Raw genomic sequence first — 23,181 nt, 5'->3', positions numbered from 1 at the left:
GCTAAGTATGGATTCTCATTTCCACCACTGAAGGGAGCAGTGTCTTATTTTGGGAGGAGAGGGAGGTAACAACAAATAGGGAGTATATTTGCATCTGTCTGAGTTGGAACTGCCTATTCAGACAAGTTTCCCTTATTCAGGCCTTCTGCTTGTATTCATTCTGTCTGTGTAGGGGTTCGGGGTTTAGAAGGAGATAGTACTCAGTCCTGAGATACTCACCTGGTCATATTATGACTGGTGGCATTATGATAAAGTATAAATCTGTGTGTGGGAAAAGAGCCTATCATTAGGCCTATCATTTGGGTCTTAAAAATTAACAGCAAAAACCAGTTCCTTCTATTTGATGCAGTATTGAGAAATTAGTGATGCCAAGGTCTGAGGGAGAGAGACTGGCATGTACCAGAGTAGTCAGGACTCTGGACTACTGGATTTAAGGCATTCTTTGCACTTAAAATCCTGAGTAATAGATCATATCTAATGCCAGGATTTTTTGTTTTGTTTTGTTTTTGGCCAGTCCTGGGGCTTGGACTCAGGGCCTGGGCTCTGTGCTTGACTTTTTTGCATAAGGCTTATGCTCTACCACTTGAGCCACAGCTCGACTTCCAGCCTGCTTGCTTGCTTGCTTGCTTCCTTACTTTCTCTCTGTCTCTGTCTCTGTCTCTTTCTCTTGTAGTTTAGTGGAGATAAGAGTCTCACAGACTTTTCTGCCTGGGCTGGCTTTGAACTGTGATCACTGGATCTGAGCCTCCTGAGTAGCTAGGATTCCAGGTGTGAGCCACTGGTCCGGCTTTATGCTATATTGTATCACCTTTTGAATAATCTGTCCTTTGAGGAACATTTGAGAGACTGTGCCTTTGGGCTCTGCTGTGAGCTCCCAGGGCAGAAGCAACCTACCCAACCAGGAGTCTAACTGTTCCCACCCCACTCAGACTTCATGCCATGTGGCCTTTGCATTTCTTTTCTAATTATTAGAGTGGATTTATAGTAGTTTCCATTTTTATTCTAATTTTTAGGCTCCTCCCCCTTTTTTTGTAATGTAACCTGGTCATGCTGTCCATTTTTAGTTTCTGACTCAGTGCAACAGTTAAGCTTTGAACTCAGGGTCTAGGTGCTGTCCCTTTTTCACTCAAGGCTAGTACTCTGTCACTTGAGCCACACCTCCACTTCCAGCACTTTGCTGGTTAATCCGAGAGGGTCTCAGGGACTTTCTTGCCCAGGCTGGCCCTTTGAGCTGCGATCCTTAGATCTCAGCCTCCTGAGTAGCTAGGATTACAGGCATGAGCCACTGGTATTGGGCTTCAATTCAGCTTTCTTAACTTGCACCATAGTCTTGTGCCAGACCTGCACACTGAGACTGCATCCAGGTTTTATCTCTTCAGTTTGTTACACAGTTGTTTTTCCACATCCTCAGATGTACTAAAGTGTGATGATTGGCCCATGTTGTCGGAAGGATTTTACGTGTATATTTTAGAAACTTGAAAAATATAGGGAATCTCTTGGATGGCCCTTGATGAATCTTGGTATATTTAATTTCCTGGATTTTTTTCCTTGGGGCCAGCTGGGGGAGACTCTTCCTACAGCCCAGTCTGGTCTTGAATTTAGGATCCTTCTGCTTCAACCTCAAGAGTCTGGCTGATTTCCTAGGTTTTTTTTTAGTCCATAATGGGACTTGAACTTTGGGGTCTTGGGCACCGTTACTCAGCTCTTCAGCTCAAAGCGAGTGCTCTACCCCTTGAACTACAGCATACCTTCCAGTTTTCTGAGTGGCTTATTGGAGGTAAGAGTCTCATAGACTTTCCTGCCCGGGCTGGCTTGGGACTGTGATCCTCAGATCTCAGCCTCCTGAGTAGCTAGGATTACAGGTGTGAGCCACCAGTACCTGGCTTTGATTTCCTAGTTTTAATATGACATTCTTTGTCAGTGTCTCATTAACTTTCAGTTTTCTCAATTTTACAGTCTGAGCATCCATCAGCAGTGGTTTATAAGGATTTGTCTTTGACTTTTAAGGACCAGTTAATTTTACTAGAGTGCATTTGTATTGTACCTTGCCAGAAGAATTGGTACCAGCAGATCATCTGTATATGAAAGTATTAAGTCTGGACAGGTTAAACAATTGCGGTACTGGAACTAGATTGTAGAGGATAAAGAAGACTATTTGGGATTAGTAAAAGTTGGCCGTTGTTTCTCAGTGTAGTCCCTCTGTCTTTGGGGAGCCAAGCCAGTCAGCAAGTCTGGTCACGTGGTGGTCTGACAAGTAAGTGCCTTGCTTATCCTCTTGTGAAATCCAGTGTGGGTCCCCAGGTGCCAGCCACTATGAAGGTCTTCATCCAGGATGAACAACCCTGGAGTTATTTCATGAGAGTCTTACCAGATACATGGGAAAGGAAGTTGGGAGTGTAAAGCCCCTGGGGGTGTGTTTTCCACTCTTGACATTATGGAGTGCTTGACAAAATTCTTAAGCACCCCTTCTTTATGACAAATGTTTAATCACTGTTATTTGCTTACTTCATATGAAAGATACTTAAATTCCTTTTCATAGCGGTCAAGCATTCTTTTCTAGTTAAAGATTGTAATTCCTTTCATTCTTAGGAACTTAAAGAATCGAGACTGACTTATTAATATGAAAGCTCACATGCTGCCTGAGCGGCGATTGAGGAACATGCGTGAACTTGAGCTAGCCTTTCCGTTAGGCAGAGGGATTTATGAGGACACTAGTCACTTTATAAGCTAGATGGTGGTGAGCTGTTTGTGGTTAGTCGTATCTTTAGCTTAACATTGTCATTTGAGTTTTTCTTGGCAAGCAAGAGAGACTGGAGCCAACCAGGGCTGGCCACTGTTCTTTGAGGTGATACTTAACGCATGTGTTGTCTGTTTTAGAAATAGAGGAGCTGTCCTTTAGATTCTTACGTGAGCCCTTCGGTGCTGCTTTGTAGCTGCTGCAGGAAAAGGTGAATTGAAAGTCTCGATTTTCTTCCCCTAAAGGCTTCCAGTGTGATCAAGGCAGAGATGCCTTGAATGCAGTGGGCGGCACTGCCCTGTCAGGTGGATCCTTGTGCAGCACGCCTGCATAGGGTACTTGTGACCAAACGTGACCCCTTGAGAGCCCTGGTGTAGTTGCTGTTTCACAGCCAAGTTGTACATTTGGTCCCCAGAGACTGTAAGCTCACTTGGAACTTGGATGGCATTTTTCCTTATGGATTCAGCATTAGAAGCTGTGGGTAAGTTCCCAGCTTGGAAAAATGAATTCACAGCACAGTTTTGTTTTGGTTTTTAATAAGTTATTAGTGAGGATAGTGGGAGTCTGGATCTTGGGAGCAGAGACTCATGTGGGAAAGAGAAATAAGGGACCATGCTCCACCCCCCAAGTCCTCCCTGCAGGCCATGTGGCACTCAGAGGATGCATGCCACATCGAGAGGCCCTCCAAGGGCCTCCTCTTCCTTCAGCCTCTCCTACTTTGGGGCTGATTAAATAGCGGGAGCCAAGCAAATGGCTCAAATGAATTTCCACTAATATATTTGTAGCTGACTACAGTTGCTACTACACTACTACCACCACAATTATCCATTGTTAGGTCAATGTGTTGCCTTACTCACACTCCTGTTAGAGCTACAACGTGTATGTATATTTGTGCCAGCCTGGGGTTTGAACTTAGGGTGTTGGTGCTGTCTGACCTTTTTTGCTCGAGACTAGCACTCACCTTGATCAGTAGGTCCACTTACATTTTTTTGGTGGTTAGTTGGATATGAGTCTCATGAACTTTTCTGTGAGGGCTAACTTCAAACCTCAATCCTTAGATCTCAGTCTCCTGAGTAGCTAGGATTCCAAATGTGTGTGTTTGGGGGGGGGGGGGTCAGCCTGACATTAATAATTTTGTTGTTGTTGGTGGTGGTGGTGGTGATGGGGCTTGAACTCCAGGCCTGGGCACAGTCCCTCAGCTCTTCAGCTCAAGGGCAAGTGCTCCACCACTTGACCCACAGCGCCACTTCCAGTTTTCTGGTGGTTAATTGGAGATGAGAGTCTCACAGACTTTCCTGCCCAGGCTGGATTTGAACCTCAGTCCTCAGATCCCAGCCTCCTGAGCAGTTAGGATTACAGGCGTTACTGCCTCTGTGGAGCCTTGGGCTACCTCGTTTCCAAGCACACTGTTCACACAGACATTTTATGATCCTCAGGGTAATAGGAATTTTTTTTCTAGTGCCATTAATATATTTATACTAAAGGTTCTTGATGGCAAGCTTAATGTTTACTTTAGAAATGTATAAAAAGTTGAGAAAATACACTATAAATTTCCTCTAGTCCTCGAGTATATGTTACTTTGGTGCTGAATTTTGGTGGGAAATCAGGCGAGAGATGTGTTGGATCACTCTGTAAGTCTGAGCATGGGCTCCTGCCCAGGGTGTATGATGTACTGAGCCGGCTGAGAACAGGTGTAATTGGGGAGCAGTATGAGATGGGCAGTGGGGTGGCCAGCTTGTGGGAAGTTGTGACATTAAGGAATGTACTTCTGTATTATAGAGTCTGAATGAAATGCAGATAATATTTGGAGATGGAGTTGCAAAAAAAGAAAGAAATGTTAACCTGTGGGTATTGCTAGTTATTAGTGGTTCCTAGGCCAGTACTAATTACTTTTGGGGATTAAGTAAGTGAAAAATTAAACACGAAGTGTGAGCCATTATTTTCTACCTGCCTTCCCTTTTCCATGCCTCGGTTACCTCGCCTGTGCCTAGTGCGCAGCTAATGCTCAGTACGTGTGAGTAGCATAGCCGGCTCACGTCTGCCTCATACACTGTGGATAACAACACTGTGATACAGCGTTGCTGTTTTTCTAGATGAAAGGAATGAAGTTTCTGAGGTGTAGGAGCCCTATTATAAACTTGTATTTATGATTAGTCCCCCTCATAATTGTCCTATGTAAATCCCTTAGCAAGATGTGTATGCACATGTATTTATCCTTTTATTGCCATACGGGGGTTGAACCCAGAGTACCTTTGTTTATTGAAAAATGTTTTATTTGTAAAGTGAATTTTAGAGTTTTATTTAAAGTCTAAATTTCATGAAAAGCAGAGTGACGTCCTATTGTGATGTTTATTGAGAGTTTACTTAGCTGATTTTGTGAGTAAATATTGGAAAATATTGGAGATCTATGGCTCTTGTGACTTTGATTTGTTGCTCTGGCTTAGTAAGTTTGACTTTTTCTTTTGTCAGTCATGGGGTTTGAAGTCTGGGCCTGGCTACTGTCCTTCAGCTCTTCAGCTCAAAGTGAGCATTCTACCGTTTGAGCCACAGCGCCACTTCTGGATTTCTGGTGGTTTATTGAGATAAGAGTCTGACAGATTTTCCTGCCTGGACTGGCTTTGAACTGGGATCATCCTTAGATCTCAGCCTCTTGAGTAGCTAGGATTACAGGCGTGAGCCACTGGCACCTGGCTAAAGCTCACTTTTCTCTGAAAGTCTTGGACATAGTAGATATGGGAAGAACCATAGTTTTTCTCAAGATGAGGATTTTGTGTTAAGATCGCTATTGAATGTCTACTTTCTCTATGTCTGTAGACAGTAGAGCTTCTCCTTAATGGCACAGATGGCCCAGCCCAGCAGGCATCATGGCCTCACATTCTCCCTGGGGAAGGAAGTAAGGTTTATCCACAGTGGCCTAGTGAGAATGTAGGCCAGCCCCAGAGGAATCAGACGGCAGGGCTTGGGGCATTTGATGTGTTTGAAATTACTGTGTGTGTGTGTGTGTGTGTGTGTGTGTGTGTGTGTGTGTGTGTGTGTGTGTGTGTGTGTGTGTGTGTGTGTGTGACTAAGCTTGAACTCGGGGCGTGTGTGTGTGTGTGTGTGTGTGTGTGTGTGTGTGTGTGAGACTAAGCTTGAACTCAGGGCCAGTGTATTGTCCCTGAGCTTTTTTGCTCATGGCTAGCACTTTGCCACTTGAGCCACAGCTGCGCTCACAGCTTTTTTTTGGTGGTTAGTTATAGATAAGAGTCTCTTGGGTTTTCCTGCCTGGGCTGGCTTTGACCCACGGTCCTTATATCTCAGCCTTCTGCTAGGATTATAGGCATGAGCCACTGGCACCTGGCATGCGTTTGAAATTGAGTGGAAAATTAACAAGAACCGAGTAAATAATACAAGGTGATTTGTACTCCATTTCATCTCTTCCATCACTGCATCATTTACGAGTCCATCAGTATTTAACAATTTGGAAACTCTAGGCTTAGGTTTATCTTTTTACTAGTGATATTATAAATGGTAGTGAGTTGTGAATTGTTATTGCATTTGTGTTTATGTGTGTTATTTTTGGAGATTACTACGAACCATAAATGTAGTTGCTTCAAAGAGTTTCAGTAACTTAACACACGTGAGTAAGGGCTGTGGTGAAGTCTTGAACCGGCTGGAAGGGAGGTGGATTTTTTTTTTTTCTTTCAAGTTAGGGTTTTACCTGCTAATGCTGCTCATACAGTAGTCACTCACATGATGTCCCAAATGCTTCCTCCTGAAAATGGGCTTGTGTATTTGTCTCTACTTGGGAGCGGGGGAGGGAAGGATTTGTTTTGTTGATGAACTTGCATGTATGGTGTTTTCTTCTGAAAGAGCTGAGATTTGTAAAGGCATTGGGGTAGTGGTAAAATATCTGGTTGTTGTAATTCCATGTTCCTCAGTGAGTTACCTTCTTGCAGTTTTTTGTACTCTCTTGAAAGTAGTGCTACTGTAGTCATCCCAAACTCTTTGTAAGAACACTGCTGTGCTAAGATTTTTTCCTAAGGTGCAGGAGTAAGATTGTCAAAGGCATACTTTCCTGTTCTATAGGATGTCTGAAAATTTCATAAATATAGGAAGATTTTTATTCTTCTTTTTTTTTGGGGGGGGGGGTCCGGTCGTGGGGCCTGAACTCTGGGCCTGGGCACTGTCCCTCAGCTCTTCAGTTCAAGGCTAGCGCTCTACCACTTGAGGCACAGCGCCACTTCTGGCTTTTTTCTTTTTGCTTATATGGTGCTGAGGAACCGAACCCAGAGCCTCAGGCATGCAAGGCAAGCACTCTACCACTGAGCCACCTTCCCAGCCCTAGGAAGATTTTTATTCTAAACCATGTTACTTTTATTTTCAAATAGCACGCTCAGTGTTTTCACTCGTTTCAAACATCTTTTTAGGCAAATGATTGTAATTTTTTCCTTCTCTTCCTTTCCCTCACTCTCTCTCTCGTGTGTGTGTGTGTGTGTGTGTGTGTGTGTGTGTGTGTGTGTGTGTGTGCGCGCGCTGTTGTTGAAGATTGAGCCTTGGCCTTCCTGTGTGTTAGGCACATGTTCTACCACATAAATGCCCTGCAATTGAGCTGTGCCTCCAATTCATAGTATTGTGCCTTTTAAATATAATTATTAATCTGAAAAGGTAATTATGTTTTAATATATATTTAAAACTGTTTCCCCTATGGCCTTACTCTTTTCACATATCCTAGCTGTAATGGGAAGGAGCTACTGCTACAAGGTAGTATGTCATCTTTAGTCCCCAAAAGCTCAGCCATCTGGTTTCATGAGTCAAAACTCTGCATCACTGTTACGTGTCCTCCTTATTTGGAACTGTGAAATCCAGCCGCCATCAGTCTTTTGCCTTTACCCATTTGCCTCTTTTCTATTGGGACTGTCACTCGTGGCCTGGAGAAGTAGGGGATTCCTACTGCTTCCCTGCATCCTGTGGATGCCCTTGGCTACGCAGCTGTCTTCCAGCTGCATTCAGGGAGACCTCTTCAATGCAAATCTGATTGTGTCAGATTTTAGCAATTTTCTGTGACTCCCAAGCATTTTCAGGGAATGATAACCTGGCCTACACCCTGTGTGATCCTGGGGCCGGCCAGCTCTCCACCCATTGCCTTGTAGCCTGGCTGTCTGGGCTCCATGTCCCCTTTCCCCTGCTTTGCTTAGTAGTATGGGTTCTGACTAGTGCTTGCTCTCTGCTGGAACTCATTTGTATTTTCTTCTGCTCAAGTAGCTTCTATTCTTTTGGTTTCAGCTTAAGTGCCCTTCTCTGAGCTCCTGTACAGGTTCTAGCCCTGTGATTATTGACTGATCCTTTTAGACACTTCTTTATCCCATTGCTCGTCACACTTGTGTGACTATCAGATTATGGTGTGTCTCCACCCATAGACTGAGCCCCATGAGAGCCAGGGCCAGAACAGCCTGCTCGGTTATTGGCCCGGTGCCTGGCACATGATCAAATCTTGACACATGGTGGTTGAATAAAAGAGTGCAATAAGGACTTACGTAGCATTCACATCAGAGTGTATGTGTGATGTATGACCCTGGGGATTATAACCTTGGTAATTAGCTTGTTCTCAGTCAATTGTGTTTTCTTACGGGGTGTGGACTAGTCCTAGCAAAAGAAAGAGGCTTTGACTGTGATAGGACCCTGGAAATCATCTATTCAGCTTCACATTTTATATTTGAAGAAGCCAATAGCAGAATGATTTTGGAATGGTTTTAGTGGGTGGGGATTGGGAGTATGTTCATTTCGACCACTTAAATCCCTGCTTGCTCAGGATATAGGGCATTAAAAAGAAGATGGAAATTCTTTTTTTTTTCTTTTCTTTTTTGGTCAGTTGTGGGGCTTGAACTCTAGGTCTAGGCACTGTCCCTTAACTCTTCAGCTCAAGGTGAGCGCTCTACCACTTGAGCCACAGCGCCACTTCCAGTTTTCTGATGGTTTATTGGAGATAAGAGTCTCACGGACTTGCCTTGCCCAGGCTGACTCACATCTCAGACTCCTGAGTAGCTAGGATTATAGGTGCCACAGGCTCCCTGCAAGACTAAAATTCTTTTGTTGTTGTTGTTGTTGCTCTCGGGGCTTGAACACTGGGCCTGGGTGCTGTCCCTGCACTCTTCAGTTCAAGGTGAGCATTCTACCACTTGAATCACAGTGCCACTTCCGGTTTGCTGGTGGTTTATTGGAGATAAAAGTCTCACGAACTTTCCTGCCCGGGCTGGCTTTGAACTGGGATCCTCAGATCTCAGCCTCCTGAGTAGCTAGGATTATAGGTGTCAGCCACTGGTGCCCAGCAAGACTGAAATTCTTTAGTGGAAGGTTTAAAAAAAAAAACAACTTGAGTCAGTATTTCAATATGCACCCCTAGGCTGGCTCCTGCCTCTGCCTTCACCTCCTGAGTGCTGGGATTGCAGTGTGTGCCACGACGCTCAGCAGACGGTTTCATTTTTTTTATACTGCTAGTTTTGCCTGTGCCTGGCTTTCTGAGGTTCTTCATAAGAATGCCATTTTATTCTTTTGTTTTTCAAAGATCTGAGAGTTCAGTAATTTCATTTCCTAGTAGAAGAAGCTTGCCAAAGAATTATTAAAATTTTATTTCAAGAGAAACTCCATCCGACTAAGTAGTGGAAAACGGACTTAGCAAATTTGGACAGTCATATATAGCTTTTTTTTAAACCTGTTATTGACAAGAGAACTGTGTCATCAGTATAGTAAAAGAATTTTGAAATGCATTCATGTTGATTTTAAGTGAGATCACTGGGTCATTCATGTTTATAAAGGTTGTGCAGTTGGTTCCAGAACTTTGGGACTAATTTACCTCTTTGCAGAGAGAGGCAGAATTCAGCTTTAATATCTAGTCTCCTGGGACACACTTCAGGGAGGTAGCTGCAGCCGGGGGCAGTGCCGGTGGTGCTGCTTTTCTCTCTGGCAGGGAGCGCCTTCACCGGATTCAGGAGGTGGTTTCTCCTGCAGTGTTCTCTCCAAAGCTCCAGGGATGGGGTAGCTGTGTGTGTAAAGTCGCTGGTGGTTAGTAGAGGACTGGGAGCTCTGAGGGGTTATAAACATGTCATCCTGGCACATTATCTCTGCAATAAAATACATGCCTTCGATGATGTTGGCCAACTAGTGATTCTCCTAAGGCCTTATCATTTCATGATTTAATAATTGTAAGATTTCTGTATTATCAGCTCTATTTACTAGGCTGTAGTTGAGTTAGGTTCCATTATGGCATCTTTCAGTTCATAAAGGATCTCTTAGTACAGGTAGAGAGTGCATTTGAATATGTGTGTGTGTGTTTCTGGTGCTGATGCTGTAGCTTGAACTTAGAGAACCTTGAGTGCTACCCTTAGTTTTTTTGATCAAGGATAGTGGTCTACCATCCAAGCCACACTTCCACCTTTGGTTTTTTTTTTTGCTGGTTAATGGAACTTCAGAGTCTCACAGACAGTGGTTGTTTTCCTATCTATCCACCCGTTTACTTTCAACTGTCAAGGTTTATGTATTGTGTGTTAGGCAATCTCCAGCATCTCTGAGAAGTTCCTAAGTTTGCAGATAATGAACTGCAAAGACACTTTTCTTTGGAAGCTTTAAAATTAAAAATTTTAAATTCAGACCGTCTTCATTTTATCTTACCTTTTAGAAACTGCCCTTGAAATACACATTTCTAGTGTTCTAGTCAGTTCTTTCATGTTTCCTTTTCAACAATTGAGTTATAAGGGGTTTCAAGCAGAAGAAACAATTCACTTTCTTGGATGTACCTAATTAATTGTCTGTTTGTTTCCAGACACTTGAATGATTAGAGCCTCTTTCATCTTTTGATTTTTCTATTCTTACCTATGTTTACAAAGGATAGGCTGGCTTCTTTGTGTGTGTGTGTGTGTGTGTGTGTGTGTGTGTGTGTGTGTGTGTGTGTGTGTGTGTGTGTGTATGTATATAATTTTTTTAAACTTTTTGCCAGTCCTGTGGCTTGAACTCAGGGCCTGGATATTGCCCCCAAGCTCCTTTTGCTCAAGGCTAGCACTCTACCACTGGAGCCACAGCACCACTTCTGGCTTTTTCTGTGTATGTGGTGCTGAGGAATTAACCCGGGCTTCATGCATGCTAGGCAAGCACTCTACCACCAAGCCACATTCCCAGCCGTAGTTTTATATTTTAAAAATGCACAGAGGCTGGGGCCATGGTTCAAATGGAAGAGTGCCTGCCTAGCAAGTGCAAGGCATTGAGTTGAAATCCCAGTACCTCAACACACACACAGACACACACACACAGACACACACACACAGACACACACACACACACACACAGGCACAGGCACATACACGCGCGCAAAACAACAATCTCCCTTTCTCCCTAAGCCAGGCTTCAGTTTTTCACTCAGGAGGCTGAGATCTGAATATCGCTGTTCAAATCCACCCCAGGCAGGAAAGTCTGCAAGACTTTTATCTCCAATTCACCAGTCAAAAACCGGAAGTGGTGCTGTGGTTCGAGTGGTAAAGCACTCCCCTTGAGCTGAGGAGCTCAGGGACAGCACCCAGGCCTAGAGTTCAAGCCCCACGACCACCAAAACAAAAACAAAAAATCACCCCCCCAAAAAAACAAAAACCAACAACAACAGGAAGAAAACTTGTGTGACTGGCTTGGAGGAGAGTTGTATCTGTGAGTTGGAAGGTGAACCGCCCTTTACCTTGTGACTCATCCGTCAGTGGGCCAGTCACCTAATGCTTGGGGCTGGAATGATGAGCTCAGGAATCCCTTCTACTCAGGGCTTCCGTGAGACCAGGGCCTGGACCTGCTGTGTATAATCTCTTTGTTCCTAGAATCATTTAAAAGACTATATTGGACTATGGAATTTGCATTAACAATGATTATACTTCTTGACATTTTGTCTGTTACCTGGTTGAAGAATGGAATGAAACTACTTGGAAGGCTTCACTGAGCTTGAATTCCCCTCCCCTCTTCTTACCATTCTTGTTGACCTGATACATGGAACCAATAGCAAGGCCGTCAGCAGTTTCTCAGAAAGAACATTTTGCTCACAAGTCCATGTCAGCAGCGGAGTGGAGTCTCAGACACGGTTGCTGTGGATGAGCAGGTCTGTCATGTGTCAGGCTGTCTGCTGTGCTTTATAGTGAACGTTGCATGTAGTCTTTTTGCTTTTTAAAATAGCTCTTATTACATTTAATGGGTAAATTGGTTTTTTCCTTGGAATGTTTCATTTATGCAGCTTTATGAAACAGATGCAGGAAGAAAGCTTGAGTTGTTAGAATTTCTTGAAGTGTCACTGATGGATTTTATGTAGGAAAGTTGGGGAAAGTCTCATCTCATATTCATAATGATAAATGTTGAGTTTTTGTATTTAATTATTTGTTTTGGTCCTTAGTTCTCTTGAATGTGTATTCTGCATAGGCTTACTACATTTCTTTTTTTGGTACCAGTCCGGTGATTTGAACTCAGGGCCTGGGCACTGACCCTCAGCTTTTTTGTTCAAGGTATCCTATCACTTGAGCCACAGATCCATACATAGAGCCTGTTCCAGGCCTCCTGAGTCCTCTCAGGCACTAACACTGGGTTGTAGCCTAGCAGGATTTGGCTACTGGCAGGGATTTTCCTGTATGTGCTTCTAGCAGGATGTGTTTCCTTTCATGTGGGCAATAGGAATACATCTGCTGGAATCTTTAAACAGATAACTTCTCAACAAACAGGAAAATGTCCAATTTGTGGTCATTTTTTTTTAAAAAATGAGATTGATGGAAGCAGGAAGAGAAAAATATAGTAACATTTACTCAGGTGTTTTGGGCATGAACTCTGGGCTTCCGTGCTGTCCCTCAGCTCTTCAGCTAGCACTCTGCCACTTGAGACATAGCAGCTTTTTCTGCTTATGTGGTGCTGAAGAATCGAACCCAGGGCCTCATGCATGCAAGGCAAGCACTCTACCACTGAGCCACCTTCCCAGCCTCCTGAATTGTTCTCTTGACAAGAGATTTGAAGTTGTACCTATTGTATCATTGGATTAGGGCTGATTGCATTTGTTTATTCTTTTTGGTGTGATGGAGAATGAGATTCACTTATGAAGTACTTTAGTTTGAAGGAACCCTTTGCTTTGGGGAATACTTTTGTTTTGTAATTTGTCTAACCAGTTTGGAACAAGATACCTAATAAGACACTAACTAGGGATGGTGACACATGCTGTAATCCTAGCTCTTATGTGGCCAGTGCAGAGGGTTGTGAGACCAGCTTGGGCTATATAGTGAACCTTCTCTCAAGAACAAAAAGATAAAACAAAAAATGTCTAGTGGACTGGGAAGGTGGCTCAGTGGTAGCGCACTTGCCTTGCATGCTCGAGGCCCTGGGTTCGATTCCTCAGCACCACATAAGAAAAAAGCCGGAAGTGGTACTGTGGCTCAAGTGGTAGAGTGCTAGCCTTGAGCTGAAGAGCTGAGGGACAGCGCCCAGGGCCAGAGTTCAGGCCCCACGACCGGACACAAAAAAAAGAAAAAAGAAAAGAAAATGTCTAGTAAAATAAATGCTAAGTTTGATGTCCTCCCCGCATACTGGGGTTTGAACTTAGTGCTGTGTGCTTGCTAGCAGATGCTCTAACACTTGAGCCACAGACACTTTTTGTGGTTCAGTTAGTTTCCAATTTATTCTTCACTTTGAAAAGAAGTTAAAGTGTAGTAAATACCGTTTCTGAGATAAGAGAATATAGAAGTTTATAAAGGATCCTTGATAAGCCAGTGTTGGTTCATATATGAATATTATATTCTTGGGCCCATAATCACTAGAGAGCTGACCTGAATTTTTTCTTTGAACTGGGAAAACCTATTCATATTCTCTTAAATAATAGATAATGTTTATGTACTATAGATTGTATATAATGTACTTGTCAAATGTATCCTTCCTTCCTCCCTCCCTCCTTCCCTTCCTTACATCTTTCTTTCCTTCCTTTCTTCCTTTTAGTGCTGTACTGGGGTTTAAACTCAGGACCTCACACTTGCTTGGCTTCTTTTTTTGTGTGCCAATCCTGGGGCTTGAATTCAGGACATGGGGACTGTATTGGAGCTTTTTCATTCAAAGCTAGTATTCTAGCCCTTGAGTCACAGCTCCACTTCTGGCATTTTGGTTGTTAATTAGAAATAAGAGGCTTTGGCTGGGAAGGTAGCTCAGTGGTAGAGTGCTTGTCTTGCATACATGAGGCCCTGGGTTCCATTCCTCAGCACCACAGAAGCCAGAAGTGGCACTGTGGCTCAAGTGGTAGTGAACTAGCCTTGAGCTGAAGAGCTGAGGACAGCGCCCAGGCCCAGAGTTCAGGCCCCACGACTGGAGAAAAAAAAAAAAAAAGAATCTCATGAACTTTCCTGCCCTGGCTGGCTTTGAATTGCTATCCTCAGATCTCAACCTCTTGAGTAGATTACAGGTGTGAGCTATTCATTCCTAGCTTCACTGGCTATTTTGCTTGATGCTAGTCCACTACCACATGAGCCATAAGTTGAGCTGTGGCTCAAGTGGTAGAGTACAGGTCTTGAATAAAAAAACCTAAGGGCAGCATTCAGGTCCTGAGTTCAAACTTCAGTACCAATTTTTTTAAAACCACATAATTTTTATGTGCTAACTTTATTTTTGGTTGGTCATGGTTTCCAGTTTTCTGGTGGTTAATTGGAGATAAGAGTCTCATGGAGGGCTGGGAAGGTGGCTCAGTGGTAGAGCGCTTGCCTTGCATGCATGAGGCCCTGGGTTCCATTCCTCAGCACCACATAAACAAAAAAAAAAAAAGCCAGAAGTGGCGCTATGGCTCAAGTGGTAGGGCGCTAGCCTTGAGCTGAAGAGCTGAGGGACAGCGCCCAGGCCCAGAGTTCAAGCCCCATGACCGGACCCAAAAAAAAAGTCTCATAGACTTTCTTGCCCTGGCTGGCTTTGAACTGCAATCCTCAGATCTGAGCTTCCTGGGTAGCTAGGATTACAGGCGTGAACCAACAGCTGAGCAACTGGTGCCCGGCTTTATGTGCTAATCCTTTTTTATTGTAACCTTAGTGCATTTGTTTATTGTTGTTCTTTTAATGGATTCCTTAAGATTTTCTCAATCTAAGATGGTGTCATCTGTATATAGAAAGTTTTATTTCTTCCTCTTCAGTATGCATGTCTTTTACTACTCCTTGCTTGTTTAATTGTCCTGCAAGAACCTGTAGGACAAGAACTAGTGGCCAGAGCACAGGTCCTTCCTTGCCTTCCTTCTCATCTTAGGGAAAAAGTACCTTTCACCACTATGTAGTATATTTGATGTAGTGTCTTCATGTTTGCCCTTTGTCAGACTGAAAAAGTTCTATTCCTAGTTTGTTGAATATCTTCCTGTGAATGTGTGTTAGATTTTGACAAATGCTTTGTTGAAGATGGTCATATGATTTTTTACTTTAAATCCTGTTGTGAGAGTTACACTAATTAGTTTAGGTGTTGAACCAACCTTCCTTGAATTCCTGGTATAAAACCACCTGGTCATTGTATATATATAGTTCCTTTTATATGTTATTGGATTTGATTTCCTTTTTGTTTTTGTGGGATGGAGGATTGGGATAAGTTTCAAATCAAGGCTTCAAATCAGGGCTTCAAGCTTGCCCATTGAGACATGCCTCCAGCCTTTTTTTCCCTATATTTATATTTCAGAGGGTCTCATGAGCTTTTGCCTGGGGTAGCCTCAGACATGATCTTCCTATCTCTTTCTCCCAAGTAGTTGGGATTACAGGCATATACTCTCATGCTCAGAGGTTTGCTACTATTTTGTTGAGGGTTTTTTCATCCATATTCATAAAAATATTATTCTGAAGAAAATATTATTCTGTAGTCCTTATACTGTCTTCAGTTTGGCGTGAAGGTAATCCTGACTTTATATAATTCATTGGAAGTGCTTGCTTAGGTTTTTTTGAAGGATTTGTGAAGAATTGATATTCTTTACTTGTTTCATAGGTATTAGGGTGAAGTCATTTGGACATGGGCTTTCTTTGTCAGGTTTTGGTTTAAATTCTTACTTTAGGTATCATTCCCTTCATTTTATAGGTGAGGAAGCCGATGCTCAGAGAGGTTAAGTAATTGCTAACAGTAAGTGGTAGAGCCAGGATGTCCGTGGTCTTGTGTCAATTCCTAGGAGGATAACAGTAGTTGACATTCATTGAATGCTTAGTTTTGTGTGACTAACTATACTAGATGCGAACACATGGTAATCTCTTGCCACCATCCCATCACCGAGTGCTGACCTCACTATCAGTTCAACTGTATGTGCATTGTCTGCCTCTAAATAGAGAGTGTGACATGGAGATTCCGTGATTTGCCTAGTGAACCATGGCTAGGAAGTAAATGGCGCAGCCGTGCTCCTCACTCTCGGCAGCTGTCTGTTTCTGGAGCTTGCTCTCTTAATTGCCGTTCTCTATTGTGCGCTTGGAGGGCCTGAGACACAGCACCGCGCAGCTGAAACAGAGGAGTCACGTGTGCACAGCTGAGCCCAGATCGGGTTTGACCTTGGATGTGAATGGGCTCGCAGCGCCCGTCAAGCCTTTCTCCAGCCTGCCTGACTCAGCACAGCACTGTGGAAACACTGGCTCTTCCCATGATGCTCTGCAGCTAGCATTACTCAGTACCCTTCTGCCCAAACATGGATAGGGTGACAATAGTTGTCCCCATGTATGATGGAGAAGTGACTTTCTATGACCAGACAGCCAATTTGTGTATTATCCACCAAATAGGCACAGGATGACATACATCTTTTTCTGCATATTACTAGGACATTAGATGGGGAGTTAGTTAGAGACCTTCCTGTACTCTCACATTGAAAAGTGTGAATGCTGGCCTGATCCCGGGAAAAGTAAGAGAAGCTCCTTGAGTACAGCGAGTTCTGTTCCTCAAGATTGAGTGGGTGGGGCTGTTGGAATTGTGGGATCTAGCAGGATTGGGGAACAGCCTGAAGCCTGCAGAATCATTGGGCACAGTGACAGGATAGGCACATATGTCTGCGTGCTGCTCATTGGCTGCCCTGGGGCTGTCTGCTTCGATTGGCCACTTTGTGTGGCCTGTGGTGATGTTTTACCTGTCCAGACGATGCTCAGCAGAATATTGACAGCAGAGACTGTGACTCTCAGTGCCATGCCTGGCCCCTCCTGGCTTCTGCTGGGAAGGGAGCAGCCAATCTCCTAGTTAGGTAGCTGTGGAGGGAGGGGATCCGCTGTCCAGTAACTCTCATCTTTCAGGCTTTTAGTTAGTCCTCTGTTCATCCCTCTTCCACCCCCTCTTTAGAGGTACACACACGTTCTTTTTTTGTTGTTCTGGGGACTTTTTGTTGTTGTTCTGGGGATTTGCAGAGAACGTTGGCTCCTCCTGAGGTACTCCGCTGAGTGAATGACACTCAGCTTCAACCAGTTACACGCACACCACCTCCCAGCATTCAGTATTTTGTTGTTATTCCTCCTCTTGCAGCCTCCTTTCCTGTTCTCTTGTCCTTTGGTGCTTGTCCCTACTTGTATTCCTTTACTGGGGCTTTTTTAGGATTTCAGAAGGAATGGTGCTAAATCCCATGTATATTTCGTGTGTGGATTACCTCATATCTGTTGCCTGATTTCTATTGGATTTTAGTTGTATGAATTTGTAAGAACTTTTTTTTCTCTAACAATACTGAGGATTGAGTTCTCAGGGCCTCATGCTTGCTAGCTTGCCTACCACAGGCCCATCTGGATGGACCCTGATCCTCCTTTTTTTTTTTTTTTTTCTTTCTTTTTTTTTGGTTGGTTATGGGGCTTGAACTCTGGGCAGGGTGCTATCCCTGAGCTCTTCAGCTCAAGCTAGTGCTCTACCACTTGAGCCACAATACCATTCCTGGCTTTCTGGTGGTTAATTGGAGATAAGAGTCTCATGGACTTTCCTGCTGGTTTTGAACTGTGACCCTCAGATTCAGTCTCCTGAGTAGTTAGGATTATAGGTATGAGCCACCCGTGCCCAGCTTGATCCTCCTATTTGTACCTTTTAAGCAGTTAGGTTGACAGTTGTGGGGTACTATGCCCAGCTCTTCATTAGTTGAGATGGGGTTTCATGAACTATTTTGTCTGGGCTGGCCTCAAACTACAGTCTTCCCCATTTCAGCCTCCAGAGTAGCTAGGATTCCAGATGTGAGCTAACACATTCAGCTAAGAACTTTTATATGAAGCATATTGACTTGTTGGCCTGCTGCAATCTTTTTTTTTTTTCTTCTTCCATGTTAACTCAGAATACTTGCTGGAAAACTCTGGTCATGCAGGGAGATGGATCCTGAGACCAGCTGGCTCTACCTTGGCATTTGTTTGGATGTGCTTTCCTTCTGGTTCTTACCATCTCATGGAAGCTGTCTTTAACGTATACTTGAAACTCATACTGTTTCAAAAGTGAAGGAGCCTGGCCAAGTATAAGCATATTGTTCGCCATCTCCTCTAGCAAGAACTCAAAATGTATAGTTCTGGCAGTATGCTGGGAAGATCTGGTAACATGGTAACAGCTGGGCCAGGAACACCATGGTATGGCATGCCAAAATGCCCCCAGCATTGGAGAGAGGCCATTTCTGCACGTGCCTGGGAAGGCGAGAAGGAGCTCTGGTAAACATGAGTTCTCTCCACCTTTAGCAGTGGGCCCAGGGCCATGAGGAAGGGAATTGAAGGATGAGGATTAGCAGCAACCCACTGGTGTTCCACTTGGAAGGAGTGGACAGGTGTCAACCCACCTCTGTTCATGGAGATTTGGTTTTCAGCTCAGTTGATGAGGTTTGACTGTATTCCAGTTCCACTTAGGCTCCGTCCAGGCTCCTTCTACTCTATAACCATTTTGAACAGAATGTTGTAGATTGAACAGAATGTTGCAGATTGGAAAATCACAGCACAGTCTAGGAAATCTTAGCCAGGTGCAGCCTGATGACCCAAAAGCACAAATCTGTCACTGCACCTGTCTATCTGGCCTGTGAGCAAAACCCAGGAACCTGGCCCTCTGTCACCTCTCCCTGCCCTCCGATTCTCCATCTAATCCCTCCAGTATGCTACTGCTAGACTTCCTGTTATCCTAAATGTGGCTTTGACGGCCTACTTCCCACTTAAGCACTTTTTTTCAAGACCTAGCTCTTGACCTACGGCAGCTATGGCTGGTTTTTCTGTTCTCACTGTGTGCCACTTGGGTGTGGGGCAGTTGGAAGTAAGTTGCTCTGATTTTCATGCCTGTCTTACAAGAGATGTTAAAAGGCTCTTGAATTGAAGACAGGATGGTTGCTTATGTCTCTTTAACTCCCCACCCTGCATAGCTGATCTGTGGGCACCCTCTGGGTAGCAGGCAAAGTTCTCAGACAGCAGACTGCTGATGTCTGGGGAAAATGCTTAAAAACTGAAAAAGCTACCTTGGCAGGCTGAGAGGAGTGGTTGGGAAGCATAACTTGTGTGGGGGCTTTCTTCAGCTTCACACGTAACACTTGGGAGTTTTCTTATCTTTGGAAATGGGAAGGGGTTAGAGAGCATTGCCCACCAGTTCCCGCCTATCCCCGAAAGGCTAATTGTCCAGTCTTTGCTTCACTCTTTCTCGTGAAATGAAAAGTGAGCTGTTTCTGGGCTTTGGGTTGGGGATTTTTTTATTCCTTTGTAATTTTTTCCCTTTCACATTTTGCAGTTTTTTCTGGGTATGTGGAAATTTGGATTTGTGAGTTGGCCACTTTTTAAGAGAGCAGACAAAATGCCATACCATTCCTCTTCAGTTTGGTGTGAAATTCTAACAGAATTCCTACTCTTCTGCAGAAACCATGCGGCGAGTGGTACGACAGAGCAAGTTCCGGCATGTATTTGGACAAGCCGTGAAGAATGACCAGTGCTATGATGACATCCGGGTTTCTCGTGTGACCTGGGATAGCTCCTTTTGTGCTGTCAATCCCAGATTTGTTGCCATCATCATAGAAGCCAGTGGGGGAGGAGCATTCCTGGTGCTCCCTTTGCACAAGGTGAGTGGTTTGACCTCTCCTCCGTTGCACGGCCTCTTGGAGTGTCCGTCCATACTGATGTTGATTGACACTGAAGCTAAGACCAAGACTAAGACTCTTAGACTCTGATGTAATTGAAGTCCCAATCACATCAGTTTTTCTCTAACAGAGAAAACATTAAATAATACATAATGACCTCTGTCCTGGGTGTGCCTTCTGGGTAAAAAGATTATTATGAGGATGTGAGCATAGGCATAAGAATTTTATGATTTGATTTGTAATCACTTTTCAAGACACTTTTTTTTTTTTCTTCTGTCGGTCGTGGGCTTGAACTCAGGGCCTGACACTGTCCCTGAGCTTTTCTGCTCAATGCCGTGACTCTACCACTTTAAGCTACAGCTCCACTTCGGTTTTCTGGTGGTTAATTGGAAATAAGAGTTTCATGGGCCGGGTGCCGGTTGCTCATGCCTGTAATCATAGCTACTCAGAAGGCTGAGATCTGAGGATCACTGTTCAAAGCCAGCCCAGGCAGGAAAGTCCCTGAAACTCTTATCTCCAATAAACCACCAGAAAACCAGAAGTGGCGCTGTAGCTCAAGTGGTAGAGCGTTAGCCTTGAGCTGAAGAGCTGAGGGACAGTACTCAGGCCCAGAGTTCAAGGCCCATGACCGACAAAAAAAAAAAAAGTTTCATAGACTTTCCTGACTTTGAACTGTGATCCTGAGTAGCTGAGATTACAGGCATGAGCCACCAGCACATGGCTTTTCACACATACTTTTCTTTTGGAGGGCATGGAGGTTGATTTAAACACACACACACACACACACACACACACACACACACACACACACACACACACACACACACACACACACACGTCACCTGGTATTAATGTTTAAGATGGAGGTTGATTTAAACACACACACACACACACACACACACACACACACACACACACACACACACACACACACACACACACACACACACACACACGTCACCTGGTATTAATGTTTAAGTTTAGAACTTAGCATTCACTCATTTTGCTTGCCTGACTTGCTCTACCACTAGAGCCACACCTCCCACCTCCAACCCAGCTTTTTGCTGATTAATTGTAGTCTTGTAGACTTTTCTGCTTCAGCTGCCTTTGAACTGCAATCCTCTGGACCTCAGTAGAGTACCTAGGATTACAGGTATACGCCACTGTTACCCAGCTAAAAGCCTAGTGAACATTTGTAGAATAAACTCCCTCCCCCCCCTTTCTTTCTCTTTCTCTCTCTCTCTCTCTCTTTTTTTTGTAAAGTCAGGAGTACTAAGGCTTTTTGGGTTTTGAATAGTAAAGTGGAACAAGAGGTAAAGAAAACATTCCACAGTAACAAATGCAATACAGAGTTCATTTCTTGACAATATGAAGCTTTAGTGTAGGATTTTAACAGTGTTTATTTGTAAAAGCAGAGCTTCTAGTGATAGAATTGAAAGCTCTTGACTAAAAGTGGTCTTTGTGTACTTCATCCTCAGTGGGCTTCCACACCTCTTCCTACTTACTTTGCCCTCCCAGAGAAGCCAGTCTCCAGGTGGAAAAAGATAAGAATGTTGTACTTAAGTGGTAAAGATCATACCTCATTTATTAGCAAATATCAGAACTCAGGGCCGTGGGGGGGGAGGGGGGAGAAAAAGCTATACAGAGAGCTGAGAAACAATACTAAGAAACAATTGTTTTCTAGTTAGCTTACAGGTGGACAATGAACTTGGTGAAGCCTAAGCTCTGAGATCAGATTGGGGCTCTCTGCTGTCGTGGGTGCCTGTGTTGAGCAGGAATAGCCGTTTCCACTCTGCTCCAGACAGTGGGGAAGTGGACCTCACCCTTGTACTTGCTGCGTGCATGTCAGGACACATCTGTCTCAGCAGAGTGGGTGGTTCTGTCAAAATTCTGCTTCACATTATATTTGATGTTTTTTTTCCCTCTTAGGAAATGTTCCAACTCTCTTGCGGTTTTCTCTCAAGCAGCTCATGACTACCTAGTTTTAGTTTAACATCTATATCTTTCTTTACTGACTGGGCTGATGTGATATTACACAGTAGTACTATTTCTCTACAGAAATAGAGAAGTTAGACACATTTGAGGGGGGACAAATTCGGTACATTTCCAAAGGTATCTTCTGATCAGTGAAGGCAAAACTTCTCATTAAACTGAGAATTCTCACAGAGGAATTCTTCATTGATTGAACTTTTCTACTTAGATATGTGTACTTTATGAAGAAAATTTCTGTGGAATGGCAAATACCAATACTAATCTATTATGTGTGTAACTTGATTTTTAGAGGAGATATTTAGATGAAATGTCAGTTGCATTAACTCCTCACAACTGTTTAGGTATTCCTTTTCAAGAGCTAGGAGCATTAAGCAAATTGCCCTTTAACGTATGGGTTTTAGGGTGGCCATTCGAGAAAGAGTCTTAGCCCCCCAACCCCAGTCCAGGCCTTGGAGCAGCAGCATCTACTTTGGAGCTTTTATTTCTCCCTTTATAAGTGGACGGATAAATTTAAGACATTCTTTCCTTCAGAGAAATAGAACAAGCCAATTAATAAGCCTAAAATAGACATTTGAATGGGTAATTCTACCAAGTTCAGACAGTTCCCTCAGCTTCCACATCCACAAAAGGCTCTGTGAGTCTGACTTTGGCTTCTGTAAACCATGAGAAACTGAGCTTCACTTGCACCATTGAGGGAGACACAAATGCAGTCCCGGAACTAACTTGCTCTTAGGATATGGTTTTCATCTGCATTAATGGCGTACACTTAATAAATATTAGTATTCTTTCAGTCTTTAACCAGACTTACCGGAATTAGTATAGAATACATTGCTTCAAAATTGTCATATTTGGATTAAATATTAGGTGTCTTTCTTTTCCAGGCTATACTGCTGTCTCTGTAGTTTTGCTCCTTAAATATTAATTTGGTTTGGAGGAGGTGACATTAAGCCTGTGACAGTCCTTAGAAATAAGGATAGGGCCTGGTGTAGATTAACTTTTATCATTGACAGGCTCAAAAGAGTGTGTGTGTGTGTGTGTGTGTGAGAGAGAGAGAGAGAGAGAGAGAGAGAGAGAAGGAGAGGGAGAGGGAGAGGGAGAGGGAGAAGGAGAGAGAGGAGGAGAGGGAGAAGGAGAGGGAGAGGGAGAAAGAGAGAAGGAGAGAGAGGAGGGAGAGAATGGGCTATATGTGGCCAACTGTGCTTGTCCTTACTGTCAGGATGGCATGGAGATGGAGGAATAGATGTGGTCTGGGAAGTCCAGTCCTAGTGGTTAGCTCTTCTGATTCTGTAATGAAGAGCTGTATAGAAAAGGCATTTTCTGTCCAGATAATCTCAGGTTTGCTTGTCTCCCACCACGGGTCTCACTGTGCTTTTTTTTGCTTAGGGCTAGTGCTCTACAACTTGAGCCACAGCTCCACTTCCTTTTTTTTTTTCCGGTCATGGGG

General features: G+C 43.7%; 1 protein-coding gene across 2 annotated transcripts in view; it reads left to right on the top strand.

The window, feature by feature from the left end:
• Positions 1-23,181, top strand: part of Coro1c (coronin 1C) — a 73,471-nt gene that overhangs the window by 7,794 nt on the left and 42,496 nt on the right. Inside the window, exons 1-2 of one of the 2 annotated variants that reach the window (XM_042673401.1) lie at positions 3,161-3,218; positions 19,528-19,727. In XM_042673401.1, coding sequence (XP_042529335.1) covers positions 3,179-3,218; positions 19,528-19,727 — 240 coding nt within the window. In that variant the 5' untranslated portion in view covers positions 3,161-3,178. Of the gene's footprint in view, positions 1-3,160; positions 3,219-19,527; positions 19,728-23,181 lie in introns of those variants that run through there. The other variant, XM_042673402.1, reaches the window with a different exon arrangement.

Source organism: Dipodomys spectabilis, unplaced genomic scaffold (assembly GCF_019054845.1).
Source record: "Dipodomys spectabilis isolate Male_0828 unplaced genomic scaffold, ASM1905484v1 ptg000826l, whole genome shotgun sequence".
NCBI lineage: Eukaryota > Metazoa > Chordata > Mammalia > Rodentia > Heteromyidae > Dipodomys > Dipodomys spectabilis.
Note: the sequence above shows the minus strand (reverse complement) of the source record. Positions and strands in the feature narration are given on the sequence as shown.